Raw genomic sequence first — 18,339 nt, forward strand, 5'->3', positions numbered from 1 at the left:
TCTACGGCTGTCTTTATGCTTTAATCTCTATAATCTGAAGATGCCCCAAATGTGGCTCCTATTTTTATGATAACATGTGGAAAAGATCCGAATTTTATACGCATTTTAATGGCCTTTAAACGTTAAGGCTTGAATTACAATCTAAAATGTCGCCCCCAAGTGGCGGTGTGCATAGTCATCGGTCACCCGACGCCGCAAATATTGACTGAATGAATATAGATGAAAGTCAGAGAAGATGATTTCCCCATCTATTCCACTCAGCAGCACTGTTGCCATGGTGACGAGAGCAGGAAGGAGAGCAGCAGGGAGGACAGTGAGGAGGCGAACGCTCCCTCAAACCACAGCATCCAGACGGAATGGCAGCGTTTAGGTGCAGCTGCACGGTGACAGTCATGACGTCAGAGTCCACTCACGCTCGCTGTGAGGAACCATGATGCACATGTGCCTTAAATCTAAAGATGATCTAAACAGTTCCCAGTATCAGCAGCAGCAGCACATGGGTCAGCCATGTTGTGCAGTAAAGCAGTCGACTCATCTTCGTTGTTGTAAACCTTTTATTGCTACTCCCAGCTCCTCATCGACAGAACTGCAACGCTTACTTGGTTTTCATTGTCACGACTGTTTACATCACGTTAGTGAACAACAGTTTCACCCTGGCGACGAGTGGCTTGTGGGCGACAGCATAAATTCCTCCCCCCGGAGCTCAGTAATCCAGCCACTGTTGTCCAACTGTTACTGCTTGTTGAGGACAAAGTGGGTTCTGACCAATCGCAGCTCATGAAACAACCTCTGAGCTTATGGCTTTATTTAAAAAAAAAAAAAGTTAAATTCCTTTAATTTAATCCTATTTTTTTAAAAATCTAAAAGCTCTCTTGGAAAAAAGGGTTTCACAGTTCAGAGACGTACAAAGTTTTAGAAAAGAACCGCTGGTGTTACAGAAGGGAGGAGACGCAGGAACGCTGAGGTTCCGCTCTGCTAACGTCTGGTTAGCATCTCCACGCACACGGAGTGTTACTCTCACATTACTGAAGACACGCACTCACACACACTCAATCTTACACACACACTTGATGTTGCTGAAACCACAGGTACAAGAACAAAAACAGTGAACTTTGTCGCCTCAAAGAAATGAAAGAAAACAACTATTGAAGGAGGAAGTGAGGAGGACCTTCTGGGTTGGACCAGAGATTTGGAAATGTCCTGTGCTGTGGAACGATTAGGAAGATCAAAACCCCAACAGGGCAAGTCAGCCGCAGCTCAACTTACACTCACCCGACTGATTATCTTAAGATTTGTCAACGCTGGTTAGAGAGACTCTCCCTCTCTCACATACACACACAGACACACAACAGAGAAGATGGTGGAATCTACCCCTCCAGACAAACAGATCACTTCTTCAAGCAGTGAGCTGATTCACAGAGCGAGCAGAGACTATAAGTTAAGTCAAAACAAATCAGTCTCCTGCTGTTTGGCAAAAAAAAAAAAATAAACAAAACAAAAAAACAGGAGTCCAAATTCTAAGTAAATTTCAAGACGACGCAAGACTGAAGCACCCTGAATAAAGTGGAACGTCAAAGTGGAGAAAATGTTAGTGAGAAATCAGCAATCGTTGGGACATTTATGCAAACACGAGGGGCGGGGCATGTTTTCATGACGACTTGGTTGGAGTCTTCTCCTGGGTGCTGCGGCCACATCAGAGAGGAGAGGGGGCCCCTCAGTCGACATGAAGACCAGGGCTGCCTACGTTTCTACAGGACCAGAGTTACAGACTCATGTCATGAGGTCAAAGCAGACTTCACCTGGCTCCTGTAGGAGCTGCTCTCTTCACAGTGACTCACCTGTGGGCTCATCCTGACTCTGTTCCTGCGCGTCCACGACCTCTGCTGCAAACAAGTATTTTAAATTACTGCACTGACTTCGTTCTGTGATGGTTTACAGTGTAGCCATTAGCTCAGATAGCAATCCAGCTAGGCGAGACTAACGTGGAAAAATGGACTACAGCAGCGAGGAGCCGCAGTTTCATCGATCACACACAGTGTTGTCAGAATTTGCAATTTCGATCACAATACAATAAGTCGTCCTGCCCTCGCTCAGGGGCAGGAAAAGGTGAGGGTGTGAACTTTGTCATGATCTACCTGATGCCTAGTCAAGTAGAAGAGAGGACTAAACGTCGTTCCAAAACCTTACCCGTTTCTGGTTGATCCTCTTCCACGTCCTCTGAATGTGCCTCATCAGCTGTCTCCTCTTCCTCCTCTGCCGTCTCTTCCTCCTCTGCCGTCTCCTCTTCTGCTGTCTCCTCTTCCGTCTCTTCTTCTTCTTGTGCTGCTGCTGTCTCTTCTTCTGCTGTCTCCTCTTCCTCTTCTACTTCTTCTGTTGCAGCCTCTTCTTCTGTTTCTGCTTCTTCCTTGGTTGCTTCTTCTTGAGTGGTCTCTTCTTTGGTCTCCTCTTCTGCTGCAACCTCTTCAGTTTCCTCCTCTTGAGCAGCTTCTTCTTTGGTTTCCTCCCTTGGTGCCACCTCTTCTTCAGTTACCTCCTCTTCATTGTCAGTTGCCTCAGCAACAGCGGCTACCTCCACGGCTTCTTCAGCAGGTTCTGGTTCAGCTTCCACCTCTTCTGCTTCTTCTGCGGCCTCTTCGACTGCTTCTTCCTCCACCGCAGGTTCAGATTCCTCTTCTGCTGGTTCCTCTTCTGCAGTCTCCTCCACAGCTGGTTCCTCATCTGCTTCATCTGCAGCCTCTTCGACAGCTGGTTCAGCTTCTTCCTCCACTGGTTCCTCTACTGTCTCATCCACCGCTGGTTCTGCTTCTTCCTCTACTGCTTCCTCTTCTGATGTCTCCTCCACCGCTGGTTCAGCTTCTTCCTCTTCTGCTTTCTCCTCAGCTGGTTCCTCTACTGTCTCCTCCACAGCTGGTGGAGCTTCTTCCTCCACTGCTTCCTCTTCAGCTGGTTCCTCTACCATCTCCTCCACAGCTGGTTCGTCCACTGGTTCATCTGCAGCCTCCTCCACAGCTGGTTCAGCCTCTGGCTCCTTAAAGTAGAGGAAATGACTTGGTCACCCTCACACACTCCAGATGACAAAGATAAAAAAAGAATGGAGGACAGACCCCAAGCTCACTAGAAAAAGCACACAGTCAAACAGTAGTGGAGGATTGAGTTGCAAAGGCTTCACATCCATGAAACCATTGCCCACACCTTAATGTATCTGCTAAATCAATGACAACCATCCACTATCAAAAACTGAAATGGATTTCTAACACAACTTAAAAAAAACAGGTTTTTATGTCTACCATGTGACCAGCAACGATGTGCGAGATCAAAGCCTTCATGAACTGGACCCGAGGATTAACCTGTGAGTCACAGATCTCCTTATTCATTGACTAGGATTAAATGCTCCGACAGCAACAGGAACAACCTGCCAATGAAAGGTCCCGACTTATGGAGTCCACTGACTTCATGATACAAGCGATTCATTGTTGATGACTCACATCCTAAACAAGGCAACACACAGCAGCATCAACTGTGTTTTCCCACACACACTTGCTGATGCATGACACATTAGACAGATTAGTTATGGTCATTCCAGTAACTGTAGTAGTAGAAAACATGACTACATACCTCTTCAGCTGCAGGAAGCTCTTCCTCCAGAATCTCTGGCTCCTCTTCAATCACCTGCAAGCCGCACACACAAGGTCAATCTGACTCAGCTCGGCTCTTCTTCCAGAAGAACAATCAAAGAACTCCTCGCAGAGCGGCACAAACCTCAGCAGGCTCTGCTTCTGGTTCGGGCTCAGGCTCGGATACAACAACTTCAACTTCTTCTGGTTGTGGCTCAGGCTCTGTTGACAAAGAGCACAGTTCCACTGACTCCTGATCACCATGTAGGAAAGAGTTAAACCAGGAAGCACGAGTCAACACACCTGGAGGAGGAGGAGCAGCGAGCTCTTCTGCCTCAGTTGCCTGCATATCATCCTCCACCGGGACTGGGTCGGGCTCCACAATAGCTGCAGGACGACAAACCATCGGGAGCTTAGGACTGACATGAAGTTATTTTAGGGCTCAACTACTAGTGGAAGAGATGATGCAGACAACCTCAGAAGAGCTTCCTAAATAGGAACTGAGAATGTGAGCTTCTCTTCATGAATATATTCAGATGCTTCATATATAGCAATAAGCAGGGGCACAAATGAGAAACACAACATCACCCTCACTATATGCTTCATTGCTATTGCTGGCTGGACAAAGACATGCTCGGCACGTCAATAAGTGAGCGTGACAGTATGCTGCAGCCTCCCAGAGCAATGTGGTGAGGGGACTGGTGCTACTGCGGAGCGATTAGTTATGGGCTAAAGATGCGTAGCTGTCAGCATCACTGACGGTCACACACTCCTGTTGACGTGTCTGACAGAGCTGCTGTGTTCGCCTCAGATTCTCTCTGATTCAGGGGGAGAGCGTGACAGGCGGGAGGACGGCGCGCTGCTGTCCAGTAGGCAGCAGAGGGAGACACTATGCCAGACCAATGTCACGGTGACAGTGACAGAGAATAATGTCAAACGTCTTCTTCGGATTTTTCAAATGCGTTTCTAAAAGCTGCATTTACATGAACCCAAACCAATACAACTACTACTAATATTAGTGCACAAAATTAAAGTACCATTGGATTGGTTGGCTAGTTAATGGGATTACGTTGCGAGTATGTGACTTTACCATACTTGTGGGTCATGACACGTCACTGTGGTTGACACTTCATCTCACAGCTTGAGGTAAGAACAAGCTACCTTGCATTAGCTTGACCAAACCAGGGAGAATCCTGGAACAATATGGGTCATTCCCCCCGAGGCCAGGCAGCTACATTCAGCCGCCTAATGCTGCGGTGTGGATGTGTGTGAAAGCATCTTTTCTCTGTGACAAATGCAGCGACAGTAAACTCCAACAAGAGCAGACTTGACCTCATTCTTTAAAAAAAAACTCCAGCAGCATGTTGGCCCTGTGCTGGCTCCACCAGATATCAAATGAAGGCACCATTGTTAAAAATATGGATTTATAGACAACAGTAAACCCTGTTATATGAGCAGACATTTACGCTAATATGTCATTCTGGTTATATGAATGAATTAACATGAAACAAGGGGTTTCATTCAGGAACCAGTCACGTTTCCTTGGAGCTTTTTGTAAAATGCTCTGCTCACCCAACTATACTGTATATGGGTTTGTAGATTCACTGCATTGATTGACAGTTTGCTTCATTTAAACCTGTTAAAAATGTTCCAGAACATTACTAATCAATTCACAGCTCTAAGATAAGAGACTACATATGGATGTTTGCTTGGTTGCGTAGTCTCAACAGTGATGAGGACGCAGCTGCCAGCGAGAGACTTACCTTCAGGCTCGCGCTCAGGATCAGCAGTCTCCACCGGGGCAGCAGATTCTTCACTTCGGGCAGCGACGACAACATCTTTCTCTTTCAGGCCTACATGAGATGATGCACAAGTTGACAGGCAAACTCTTGATACACGGTGCCTCCTAAACATCACCTGGATGTGATTTCCATCTTAAATCCAACTTTAGTACCTCTGTGGAGTACTTTGTGTTCCTGGGGTGGGGACCTATCACGGGTGGTGGCTAGTCACGACGAACCAAAAATGTCAACATCACATTCAGTTTCCGAGAAAATCATCACATGAACAACTTGAGAATCAGACTTCTCAACTTTTATTATAGACACATAAATATACACAATTCTCACAGGAGTCAAAAAGCAAACGCCGTCGCCATCTGGGCTTCAAACGGACGCATTCACACAAACGTATTGCGTTTTTAGAGGCCTCCTTCTTCGTCATCACCACTTCTGTTCTAGCAGGACAACTGCGCATTCAACGTCTAACCCATAACTAGCAACAAGTTGTGTTCCATCTTGACAGTACCTTCTATCATTCAGACATCAGGATGAGCAGAGACTGAACATTAACATTGTCTTCTATTCCCCAGATTTTCTTTTCCCCTCACTTTTGCTCTTTAGCCTTCTCTCCTTGCCCAAGTCTTTATCCCTTTCCTTGACCTCATCCTGAGCCTCATCCTTCCCCACTACCTTCTCCTCCCCATCTTCCTCCTTGGTGTCATTCACAGCCTTCTCCTTCTTAAGTCTCATCACAGCTTTCGCCATCTCTTCCTCTGCCATCTTCTCCTCTTCCTCCTTCAGCCGGGCCGCCACTCTCTCCTTCACAGCTGCTCGTATTTCTACCCTGCCAAGCTCCAGCTGCTTCTCCTCCTCTTCCTTCTCCAGGAGCTTGCGGACCTCTGCCAGGGCCAGCCTCGCCAGCTTCTTGGCCTCCACTCTTTCGTGGATGATGGCTAGTTGCTGTTTCAGAGCCTCGCGGAGCTTCAAACCGACGTCCTTTGTTGTCCGGGAGTCTGGGATTCATGAACAACATGGTGTGCATTATCTCCAGTGGAATGGGATGAATTTTAAACGGCCATGCTCACGCCACACCAGACGAGTCGAGATTCATCTGCATTATTTGAACAAAGGTCAGATGAATCAGTCGTCTGACTATTGACTACAATCTCAGCATCCCAGGATTCCTGCTAGATTCATTCTCAAGGTACTAGTTACTCACTTGGGTGAGTCATATTAATTTGCATTCGCCTGATCCACGGTGACTGCGGCGGGGTATTAAGCAGCAGTAAAGCCTTAGTATTCATTTTAGCTCACAAGCTCATTCCAGTCAAGCACAGAGTTGATGAACCACATTTTGCTGGAAGTCAACGTGACACAAAAAGATCAGCTCATTTGGTGATCGCTCCATTATAGGCAACTGAGCCAGCCAAAGTTAGTTCCATCAACACCACGAGTACTCACCGAAGTCTCTAAATGTGTCGCTAAATAGCAGGCTGCTGCCTGGTCAGTTGTCAGAACCTCAGTCTAACTGTGGAGTGAGGTTGTAAAGAACCCCGACTCACTATTGCTGTGTGTGAGTTTTTGCCATACTTCCATGGTCAAAATGGATGCCGACCCATTTATGCTTAACTCTTTAAAAACTCTGAAGGTGATACGGTAGGCTCCGTGCAACACTCGGAGCCAATATTAAAAACATCTGCGACACTTAATTTTTAGAAATTGGACCCCGTTGTTTGAAAGCTCAAGTTAAAAATTAGTTCCTGAGGTAATGTGAGGTTGAGTATTCTAAAGTCTTGTTTGTCTCAAGTTGTGTTTAAAAGGCTTCGTAGCAGAGATCGAAAGGATACCAGAGAGATTTCTGTCCAAGATCACGTGACAACTAGCATTTCCATGCATCAACATAACCAAAACCCTCTGGCCCTCATTGTGTCTCACAACCTCAGCAATCGACCAAAAAAAGCATATAAGCAGCTTCAGGTTACACTGCACACCACGGCACTCGTTTCGAGCATGCGACCGCAGGATACCTTTCTTAGCTGCACCTCTGGATGCACCTCCAGGTTTCTCATCTGATTATGCAAACAAGACAGAAGGAGTCAGTTTCAGTGCCATCGTGTGAATGTGTCTGACCAGCTGCAGGCAGCGCACATTCCAATCAACTGCTGACTTTTGGCCTGAAGAACTAGCAAACAAACCAAACATGTTTATTATTTAAACTGTGACCTCAGACCAAACACACAGAATAGAAGCTCACAGCACAGGTAAGCTTATGTGGAAAAGGGGAAGAAAACCAAATATATATTTAGAAAACTCCCTACAGCTATTTATGAATACACAGTAGTTTTGTGTGGAGAAAGGGGCTGTTTATTTAGTAGAGCTACAGCATTGCTACTTGACCTGTATAGAGCACGGGTAATGTTTTGATTGTCAGTTTTAGGTTTCATCATCGGACTACATGGCTGAAATATAAGTGAGAAACAGATGAATAGATCGCCACAACTGTGTTTAAAAGCATACTTGTTATTGTTAAAAAGGGAAGTAGGAAACATGGCATGCTCAGAAACAGTCACTAGTATAGAAAGGATAGAAACATACAAAGCTTCAGGTTGACTTATAAAACAAGGGGGTTGAGGCACCACTATTGTCAAGTATTTCACATTAATATCAGAAGCAGTTAAAGGAGATCAGGACATGTTCAATTATAGCTTACGTGTTTCCATTTACTTAAGTGATATGTCTTCTGCAGGGGTTTGTCACAAAAGAAACAGTTGATGTTCACAGGATACATGCAGACAGGAATATACAGAAAGTCAGTGAAAAGGAGGAAAGAGCTGTCGTTGCATTCTGTGTGCTTGTGTGTAGCTGGCTTTGTGCAAAACGTTGTTCCTGAGTCGCACTTCCCACCAGGGGAGTCGTGATCGCAAAATAAAGTTTGAATACTTCAGAGATTCTTCACAGCAGTGGTGGTGGACATCAGAGGGCCACTTCTGGACACTCAAGCCGAAGGATCAGTGAACGCAGACCTATTTTGAGTGAGCGTTTAACACTGCGGCTCCGGACATGATGAGCAGTGGAAATCATCTTCACTGGTTTTGGAGACCAACTATGACAACCTTCTGCCCTCGATCTGAATCATCCTTCCTTCCTCTTGTCCTTGAAACTTCTTCGTCGTGATCCTCTTCATCATCCTCATCTTCTTCCTCTGGTGCTCGTGTAACTCCAGAGGCGCCACGATGCTCCTCTTCTAGGTACTCCAGGGGGTTAATCACACCATACAGGAAAGTGAAGACACTGTTTAACCAATCGGAACCGCCCTCCTCCACTTCTTCTAACCAATCGAGAACCTGGGACTCTCCCTGACCATTGCCCTCACTGGTCAAGCCTATGCAGACAAAAGGGGGGGATGGTGGGGGCAGGAATGTATGGTTTGATGGTTGGGGGGGTGTGAAGTGAAAAAATACAGGGCGTGGGAGTGGGGAAAGACGTGGGGCGGAAACTACCAAAGGGATACAATGAAAATATGGTGAAACTCAGTGGCCAAAAAAAGGTGTTAATGGCAGGTGTAGGGAAGAGAAAGGGAAGGGGAAAGCAAGAGAAGTTGAGCTTGGGTTAGACAGCGAGGGATCAAACTGCCACAGCAAGAAGCAGGTATGCTATCCAGACTGATAAGTAAATGGTTATATTACTACATCAGATGTACCCGAAAAGTAAAAGCATGTCCTGACAGTCAAACATACTGAAGAAGTAGCACATGTAAAGATTCATTCTCCCCATGATCTATAGGACTGTGATCCACATGTGAGTTGCTCAGAATTGTTCCATGGATTTAGCAGTTCTCACGTATAAAGTGGTCAATCCGGCACAACCTTCCCAAAATAAACTCAAAACTTGGTAAGCAAAACAAACCACTGTGAGAAATGTACATGTGAAATGCACTGATAAATGTGGTAGTCTTTTTGGAGAACATCCATTTATCAGCAGGACAGACAGAAAGTCTCATATAATGTTGACAAGAAAATCATCTTGGGTTTGTGTAAATATTTGCCATGTATGGTTCAAAGGTGTAGAACGCAGACAAGAACAGCACTAACTGCTTTGACAAGAACATGCAAAAATGACTTCAGTAGAACCTTTTCATCTGCCATGCAAACATGCAATGACTCAAGAGAATTCAACTCACTCGCTAGCTTTTAAAAATGCATAACATTTTGGAAAAACAATTGCTGTGTTGAGTGAAAATGAGACTTAAATGTGTGTTATTTCCACTTTGTTTTTTTAAGGAGTTTTAGGGATTGCTTGGTTGTAGTAGGCCTGAAATGTAGTTTGGTCAGGAGATATCACGATCAGCAATTCAACAACGACAAAAACCCTCATTCTGAGTCCCTGCCACACCCAAAAATCCTATCCTCGTTGTCAAACTGCTGACTGTTCACATGAGACAAAAGAAGTTGTTCAAACATTAAAATCTTTCAACAATTAACTGACATGCTTCCAGGTTTGATTGCGACATGCAAAAAAGCAGCACTGGCGACGTCAGGTTTTTAGATCCAGACCCAGTGTGTTCTCCTTGTCATCATGAATGCCTCATGCACTTACATGTCCACAAAATAATGGAAGGTGTTGATTCACCAAAACAGCTGCACAGGTATTTTGATGCAGACGCCACAATGTTTGGAGCGCACACTCAACTTCACAGAGGTACTAAAATGGTTTGTTGCAATATGAATTTCATTAGTTTTTCTAGTCATGCCACCATAACATTATTCAGTCATAACAATTGCATCAATGTCCGGCAGCATTGGCCGTATTCTTAAGGGGATGGTGGTGAAAACACGTCTATTTTTCCTCACTGCAGGACACTGATTTAAAAAAAAAAAGGAAGAATGAATACTTGCCGAGAAGAATTTTGGCATCCTCGACATCAAAGTCGCCATCGCCGTCTGAGTCGTATGCAGCCAGTTTACCTGCAACAGCAAGGCGTCCACAATTACACAAAGATCAGTCAGCAGGCCAAACATTAATTCATATCTTATTGACATGCAAAATATCGTGCACATGCACCGGGAAAGCAAACATCCAACCCTGAAAAGCAAACTCAAGAAGCACTTCCTTTCTACACTTTACACTCGTGAGATAATGTTATAAAGTTGTTTCAGTCTTAGCGCCAGAATTTGAAATATGAATATAAGAGATTTACAAAGAGCTAGTTCTGTCTCATTACTTCATGGATATTTTACCATGAAGCCTTGCAGCCACTTTTGATGTCCCAAAAGACATGGTACAGAAAGCAAAAGTTCCTGGGAGAAGGAACAAAAATCAATAATTTGCATCCAGTGACTGGCATGTTTATTCTTATAACTTCCATTTAAGACGAACAATAGGGCACCAACTGTCTTTTAATTAAAATCTGTAAATGTGCAGATCAGAATGACCCCAGGAGGATGAGGGAAAAAAACTTTCAAGGTGACACCAAACAGTGATTAGGGGTACAGATGTACATAAATGTTTACCTTGCAGTGCTTCAGACAGGTTAATTTGTATACCCTTAGCTTTGTCTGCATGCAAAAAGACAAAACAACCATCAATAGTACTGCATCAATAATCACAGAAGAGTGTGATCAATAGCTTGATAAAAAGCATACAGCACTCATAATCCAACGATTGGACATATTTTTCTCTTCTTCTGGTTTACGTGTGGAAGGATCAGCTATTTAAATTAATATATACAGAAAATAAAATAGATGATCAGCAAAATGCAAAGCCAGTGTCCACCCCTTCATGCAAAGTGCATAGGGTTAGATAAAGCAGGAATCATGCACTCACCGACGACCCCCTGATAGTCCACGAGGTCGAAGTAGACCACGGCGATAGACGTCCACACGCCCAGCAACGCTAGGACGATGAACCAGGTGAAGAAGGTGCCGCTGCTGGACCCACTGTCTGACTTCTTTCCATTCTTATTGGCTGTTTGTGGTTTACCTCCATCTGCTGAAAGACAAAAGGGAATAACTTTCATTAAAAAAATGCAAACTCACAGACCCCTACAATCTCAAGGATGTTCAGAAAGTCATCATCTCCAACCTTTTCCAACAAGCTAATAGGAGACGTGAAGCTTCACCCTACAAAGTAAATACAAAAAAGGCCTCAAACACTGGAGGGTTTGAGACCACAGGGCGCCAAATTGACACAGAATGATGGTTATTTCATTACGGCAGCAAAAACATGCTTCTTGAATTGACAAAAACAACACCACATGAAAGTTAGTGTTCCGTATTTACCACTATATTCCAGTAGCAGGGTACTTTTGACAGTTGCTGACTGAAATAGCAACAATAAAGTGAACCATATTTGGAGGATCATGATGGAAAGCAGGAGAAGGTACTACACAAACTACAAAAGGTAAAAAAACAAACCAAGGGAAACATGTCACCAATGACCAAACCATGTGAAAATTCGATCGAAAAATCGATGTTAAAAACTGTCAAGCTCCATTAAAGAAAGTATCAGACATGGTGGTCAGGTCTCCTGCAGCTCAAGGGGGGGAGACATAGAGTCGGGGTGCATTCAGAAGTGCAGCGAGTGGGAAGCTATTCTAAGGTGACAATGACAAGCTATAGCACAAAATAGTTACAATGACATGAACAGCTGTGCAACCCTGCCTCTACAAAATCATGAAGGACTCAATAGTTTAAACCATATATCTTAATGGGTGAGCATCATCCAGTGAGTGAAAAAAACAAATGATGCAATAATGGATGAAAAGAGGGCTGTTTACACAATGAAAGGTAAAAGAAGAAGTTGGTTAAAATAGCTGAATTGAGCACCATTCGGTCTACTCCATGTACATAACACTCCTTCACACCTTTAAACATGACAATAGTCACCTTCTTGAACTCGGAGTGAATTCTCACCTTCTACCTCGCCTGATATTGTGGTGTTTACGACCGGCGTGGTGACAGACTCAACCAGAACCGCTGGATCAGCCATCCCTTGAAAAATTATGTTCATGTAGAAAAGCGAGCCACAAAGCAACCATACAGACAGTAAGACAAATGAACAGCTCCGTCGACACTGGTCCTCTCTAGTTTATCTGCAGGTCGTCCTTGCTCTCCACATCTCTTAACCCAGAACTTGAAATGGCGCTGAGGTCAAAATGATTTATTTATAGAGTTGTTAGACCAGCTGGCCTTGACAAAAACACTTGCATGGAAGACAACGGCCATTGACACATGCCGTGTTGACCAACACTGCCCCCTTTTGTCCATGTGCGCAGGTAGAGTGGACACAATTTATGTTTGCAGGAAAAAAAGGGTGTGATCTGCCACCGTTTAAAACTTTTATTGGCAAAAGCACTAAAATATTGATTTTGGATCCCTTATACTTTAGTACTTGCATTTCAGGGACAAGAACACATCTAAGACAAAAGAATATGAACTGGAATAACCTATGATGACTAGAAATTAAAGGCTATTTGAGTTTATAAGACTCATAATTATCAAATTATTAAAGGCAGTTTGTATGCTTTTCATCTTTAAGAACCAGGTGTTGAGCAGGATGTGGAGTTCTGCCATGTGTCATTGACACCCGGCATGATGGGTTGGATCGGCTCAGTGTGGAAAGATTACATCCAAATCCCTCTTTGCCACATTCTGCTCATCCTTTTGCACTTCATAACGGATCATCCGCGGAAGTAGCAGAGTCAGATCGACCAACTTAAAACAGCTGCGAGTTCATCCTGTTCATGTTTGAAACAACAAGCTCGTACCTCCTAACTTGGTAGAGTGCAGACAATAGAACAGCAAAATAGCTTTTAAAATTGTTTTTAACTTCACAAATGATATGCACATCTGCTGGTGTTCTTTGTAAAGATTCTACACAGCTAAGATGTCTGTAAACCACAGATGTATTTGAAATGTATTTCTTAATTTTCTGTTTGCCACAGATCTTGATAGTCATGTTTACATCCGGCTGATATGTACATCTATATTTGAACACATAATATTTGAGTATGGAGGCCAAGTTTCTGTAAATTACTGAACTGGGGATGGATCCACTTTCACATTTCATTGCAGCATCTGTGGAATCGCTCATCAACTCAGCAGGTTTAAAATATCAGGCTGACACGCCCTCTTGTGAACCGACCCTTTTTTTTTGCATTCATGCATGCATGCATTCATTCATTTTTTTAGCCAACCTGCACCAGTGCACCTAAAGAATTGGGAGCATTTCAAACTTGGATTTTGCATACATCTTCTTCAATTTTCTCCCCCCATGGACCCATCTTATCCATAAGCCCAAATATGCTCACTTCCACTTTGCGTGACATCCTGCAATGTGTTTTGGAATTTACCATGATGCGCCAAAGAAGTTGGAAGTATTTTTGTTGGTTTGTTATCATTTCAATAATTCTGCTGGGTTGCACTTATATATGGAGCTAAAATCTTCAGCTTTCTATAAGTCCCAACCTCAACTTCAGTGGTGCTGTGTTTTCAGGCGCCAGTACAAAGCAATTCAAGCCAATCTGTTAACGCTATTAACAACGTTTCTGAGTGACAAGTACAATGCATCAAATCTAAATTGACAGATCCTTAAGGCTGCAGTATCAGCAAATAACCACATTCTGTCATTCATAAATGGCTGGATTTAATATTGACTATTGTTGGTACCTTGATCCATGATACTCATTCTGCAGACTGATTGACCAAATACACAGTAAATGTCAACAACTGTTCATTTAAAATCCACAAAGTGTTCAAACATGAGCCCTCAGGTTTTGCCATGTTTCTCATATAGTCAGTTAACTTATATTGTTCACCTATAAATGCTCAGGCACGTCCAACAAAGTTCCAATACTGATTCAACAAAATCCCTGTTTCATTACAGTCCAAAATGCTTCAGACCTGCCTCTCTAAATGTCTGTATATGGTCTACAGTACATGTCGTCTCTTTTCTAGATTGCTACAGCATTGTTGCTCCTCCATCAAAGCTATGATATGAAAGCACCTCAGGGTCCATCTGTTATGCATTAGGTCTCTTTCACTACATCCTCAGTATGACTTGGAATCCACAGGGAGTAGGGACAACCTCCTTTTACAATATTTTGATTCCATTATTAACTTTCACATTTCAAATGAATACTTAGTACCACCCTTCATACACTGCTTTGTGTGAAACTCACAGCCTGGAAAATGCTTGAGTGAAAATGCATAACTATTCAAATCGCACTGTACTTCATGTGTCACCACTGAAGAAAGAAGAGCTATTGAATGAATATTGGTGACCTAGCAGAACAGGCAGGATGAAACTTTGTCACTTAATGATCCACTACTCATCCACAGAGAGGGTGTGGAGAACCAGTACTGCAAACAAACGGGCCAAGACCCATCACAAGACACATCCCGACTCTCTTGGGTAAATTCCAAGTTGATTCCCTGGAGAGCAGAGGTATTATCTCCCTAGTTACCCAGGGGTCACCACAAAACATGAATGGAATGACTTTTAAAAAAAATGAGTGTCCCGAAGGCATCTAGAAGACGGCCAGACTAACCAAGAGATCCTGTCTTGAGCAGACGGAGCAATGGATCTGCTCTGAGAAACTGCTTACGTCCTCTGGCTTGCAACCAAACCACAGCGAAGAGGACAGACCCACAGTTAAATTGTATAGCGCTTCACACCAACAAAGCTGTGTTTTAGAAATAAGACAACCATTTTGATCATAGCATAACATAAGTTTTGCTACCACACACATTTTAAGCACCAAAACAGACGAGACAGCTCAAGGGCAGAGGAAACCTGTAACCTGAATGGTGACTTTCATAGTCAATTGGAGAATTAGTGATCTGTTAATCTACACGACAGGATGAATACAATTATTTATAATGAAATGCAGTTTGACTTAAAATTCAAAAAGGATACCAACATGGAAACCATTCAAATGTGCAGACCACGGCGAAGTGGAGGAGCACACATAAAAAAAAAACACACCAAAAATAACAAGAAAAAAAGAGAAGTACAGATTAACATACCACACTGCTCCTTTGCACACTCCATGCCAGCACAGCAGCCTTACACCAACAAATGCATGCATACGCGACCGCCAGGCAGATATGGTTGTGAGCCAATAGAAAAGTGCTCTTCCCCTGTGACTCTCGGTACACATTGTTCAGTCTGAGGCTTTGGCAGAGTTTTATACAACGGCTTCTGTGGACCGCCCTATAAAGTTTTCCCTCTGGCTCTATCCACAACACCAGGCTTGTGCATGTTAAGAGAGCACACATCCATGCTCGTATACCTTTGAGGACATTCCAGGGAGTAACGCACATTTCCCAACCTCTAACACTAAACGATGACCTCTGACCCTGGTTAAACACCCAGGTTTCTTTCACACACATGCCAATGAAGCTTCACAGCACGCTTGGACTCAATTAAAATCTGAGAAATTTGAGCATGAATCCACCCATCCACTCCTCCAATAACTTGCTGACTCAGCATGAGAATATAGCATCTTCGTTCCATCTTTGTGAAAAAGAAATACTTCCCAAAGAATCACGAGTGTGTTATTTTGCACTGCTGTTGACACAACTAAGGCTTTCTGCAAACAAACCTGATCAAACAGTGGAAAAAGAACAGTTAAGAATAATCCAACAAAAAGGCTCAGAAAATAAATGTGCAACAGTAAGAGAAGCAAAAGCCAAATAAGTTTTGTGAAACAAAATATCCCTTGCTGAGATCAAACATGTCGCTAAAAGAAATCCACCAGACTGACAACACTGCAACACGATGACACACCGGTGAGCATACTTGGCAGATCGCTGAACAATTGCAAATTATGTTGTGATATTTATCACACGCATGTTTAAGTTCATTAAGTCAAAAGCACCAGTCATGCAAAGGTGCATGCTTCCATGATTAGCCACATAAACACACCCTATCAAGCAACACAGCAACACACAAATATGATTTAAATCCATAGACAAGACCTTTACCGTTTCAGTTCCAAACACTGTGATCTCTGTGGAAGGAATAGGGATTCACATGTACGTGTAAATACGAACAGATCAGTGTAATATGAGAGTTAGTTGCACATAATCGCTACACTGCAGACTTGAGTCCACCATTTTAAATTGAATCATTTTCAGGTTATCTAAATCTGTTTGCATAGAAGACAGGAAACTCATGTGATTGTGTGCACCCACACCTTAATTTCATATTAGAATTAACCTAATATTGCGGAGGTAAAACCTCCCCGGCAGGCGAGCATGTCACCATAATCCTTTAGGATGACATCTCATTTAGTGAAATTAATAAATGCAGTGTGCTGAAGGGTGACACTGCCCTCTCTTCAATTGGAGACTCAGTAGTTATGATATAAATCTCCAACAGTGACTATGTATCAATCTAAATATTGTGAGCCACTTTCAAAGAATATCTTGGAAAAGTTGTGTATGCAAATGCAATATTTGATCACCATCAAACTTATTACAAACTATACACAAAAGATCTCAAACTTAAAGTAAGATGAAATAGATGACGAAAACACACGGATGAATACATTGGTTTTTTTGTTATAGTTCTTAAATACATGCCGGAACCCATGAGCAGGGGTTCAGGATATAAAAGGTACCCTTGACTTTTTGTACCCTGGACTTCTCGAACACGCCACTGTGGACTTTGCACGCAGGGCAACACGCTACCAAGGATCTTTAAACGCCTAGTCGAGAAAACTTTTCATTCAGACGCTTCCGTGCGACCCCCCACCCCTCAAATGCACACGCAAAGAGCCACGTGTCATTAAGGGGGTGCAGCGTACACGTCGTGAACGACCGTGGGTGACGTCACACATTCTTTTATGGCTCGTAACTTTGCTCTGACGCGATGTTGAAGTTGAAGCTACTGCTGTTCCGGTCGGTTCTGATTCCACGACAGCCCATGTAGTGGTGCACCAACGCCACGTATGGACGCCTACAGCGGACCCGGGGGCGTGTGTGCGTGGTCCTGCGGAGCAGCAGTGGTTATGAACTGCATGTTTATTAGAAACCCTGTGCTACAGCATGAACCATATTGGAGGGGATTTAGCATGTAGCTCGCGTGCGAGTCGACGTCACACAGCAACAATGGCGGCGCAGGCTCTGCTCGGGATTACCGGGAGCAGCTTTCCCTGCATACACCCGCCTCTGGACACTAGTGCCTCCTCTTTCACTGCAACTCATGCATGGTTCTCGCACAGGTCAGGACGACAGGGCAGACTTAGGCGTTCGCGGTGGCCCACCGTGCCTCAGCCAGGAGTCACCTATCAGGGCTCCCGCAGAAACAGCTGGTTTCTGCGGATGCGACACCAAGTATCACGTCAATACAGTTCTCCATGATGTATTATATCACTTAAGAATGTAGCTTCCTCGGTGGGGAGCGACTGAATCATTCAAACAAAACGTTAGCGATGGCTTCCCATGAGCAGAATTACAGCTTGGAATCACTGCATAAAACAACATCGCAACTTTTGAGCACTTCATCTCCCACTCTACGGTGAAATGAAGCAAATGCAAACAGCTCTTACCTTTAGATTTAACGTTGGCTTTTGCGCTTTTCTTGGACGCCATGGTGATTTTTTTGGGCGATTAGACGGTAGTAGAGAGATCAGAAGGTTTGTGTGACCGGTCGCTGAAAGAGGTCGCAATTCTGTCTCTGACTCATAAAACCTCTAACCATAGAAACACTCTCTTAGAAAGAGATGGCTCGCTCCACCAATCGCAGCGCAGTGCTTGATAAAGGGCGGGTCCCATGGATGTTTGGACCAATCACAGTGAAGATGCGTCAGGTTTATTGAACCGTGTGGCTCGTCTAATCTCTGCCCCGCCCCTCCTGTGCTCTGGAACGTGGCAAGATGGATGCAGAGTGGAGGCTACACGCACACGCACACACAAACCGTTCACTCATCTGTGTCCACA

At 43.9% G+C, this 18,339-nt stretch overlaps 1 protein-coding gene across 6 annotated transcripts; it reads right to left on the reverse strand.

Annotated features, from left to right (window-relative positions):
• Positions 1-510: 510 nt before the first annotated feature.
• On the reverse strand, positions 511-18,102 carry asph (aspartate beta-hydroxylase). Of its 6 annotated transcripts, none has more exons than XM_053882606.1 (11): positions 12,307-12,502; positions 11,219-11,383; positions 10,906-10,950; positions 10,291-10,359; positions 5,378-5,467; positions 3,918-4,001; positions 3,760-3,836; positions 3,616-3,669; positions 2,188-3,028; positions 1,839-1,880; positions 511-1,748 (listed from the first exon to the last, which is right to left on the reverse strand). In XM_053882606.1, the coding sequence occupies exons 1-11, from the start codon at positions 12,401-12,403 to the stop codon at positions 1,741-1,743; spliced, it is 1,572 nt and encodes a 523-aa protein (XP_053738581.1). In that variant the 5' UTR covers positions 12,404-12,502; the 3' UTR covers positions 511-1,740. The 6 variants fall into 6 exon arrangements, with proteins under 6 accessions (XP_053738581.1, XP_053738584.1, XP_053738585.1 ...); XM_053882609.1 differs by lacking the exon at positions 12,307-12,502 and adding an exon at positions 17,949-18,102 and having other exon boundaries at positions 513-1,748; positions 1,839-1,883; positions 11,219-11,380; XM_053882610.1 differs by lacking the exon at positions 12,307-12,502 and adding an exon at positions 15,421-15,560 and having other exon boundaries at positions 513-1,748; positions 1,839-1,883.
• Between the last annotated feature and the right edge of the window lie 237 nt (positions 18,103-18,339).

This window comes from Synchiropus splendidus, chromosome 13 (assembly GCF_027744825.2).
Source record: "Synchiropus splendidus isolate RoL2022-P1 chromosome 13, RoL_Sspl_1.0, whole genome shotgun sequence".
In the NCBI taxonomy this organism is placed as follows: Eukaryota; Metazoa; Chordata; class Actinopteri; order Syngnathiformes; family Callionymidae; genus Synchiropus; species Synchiropus splendidus.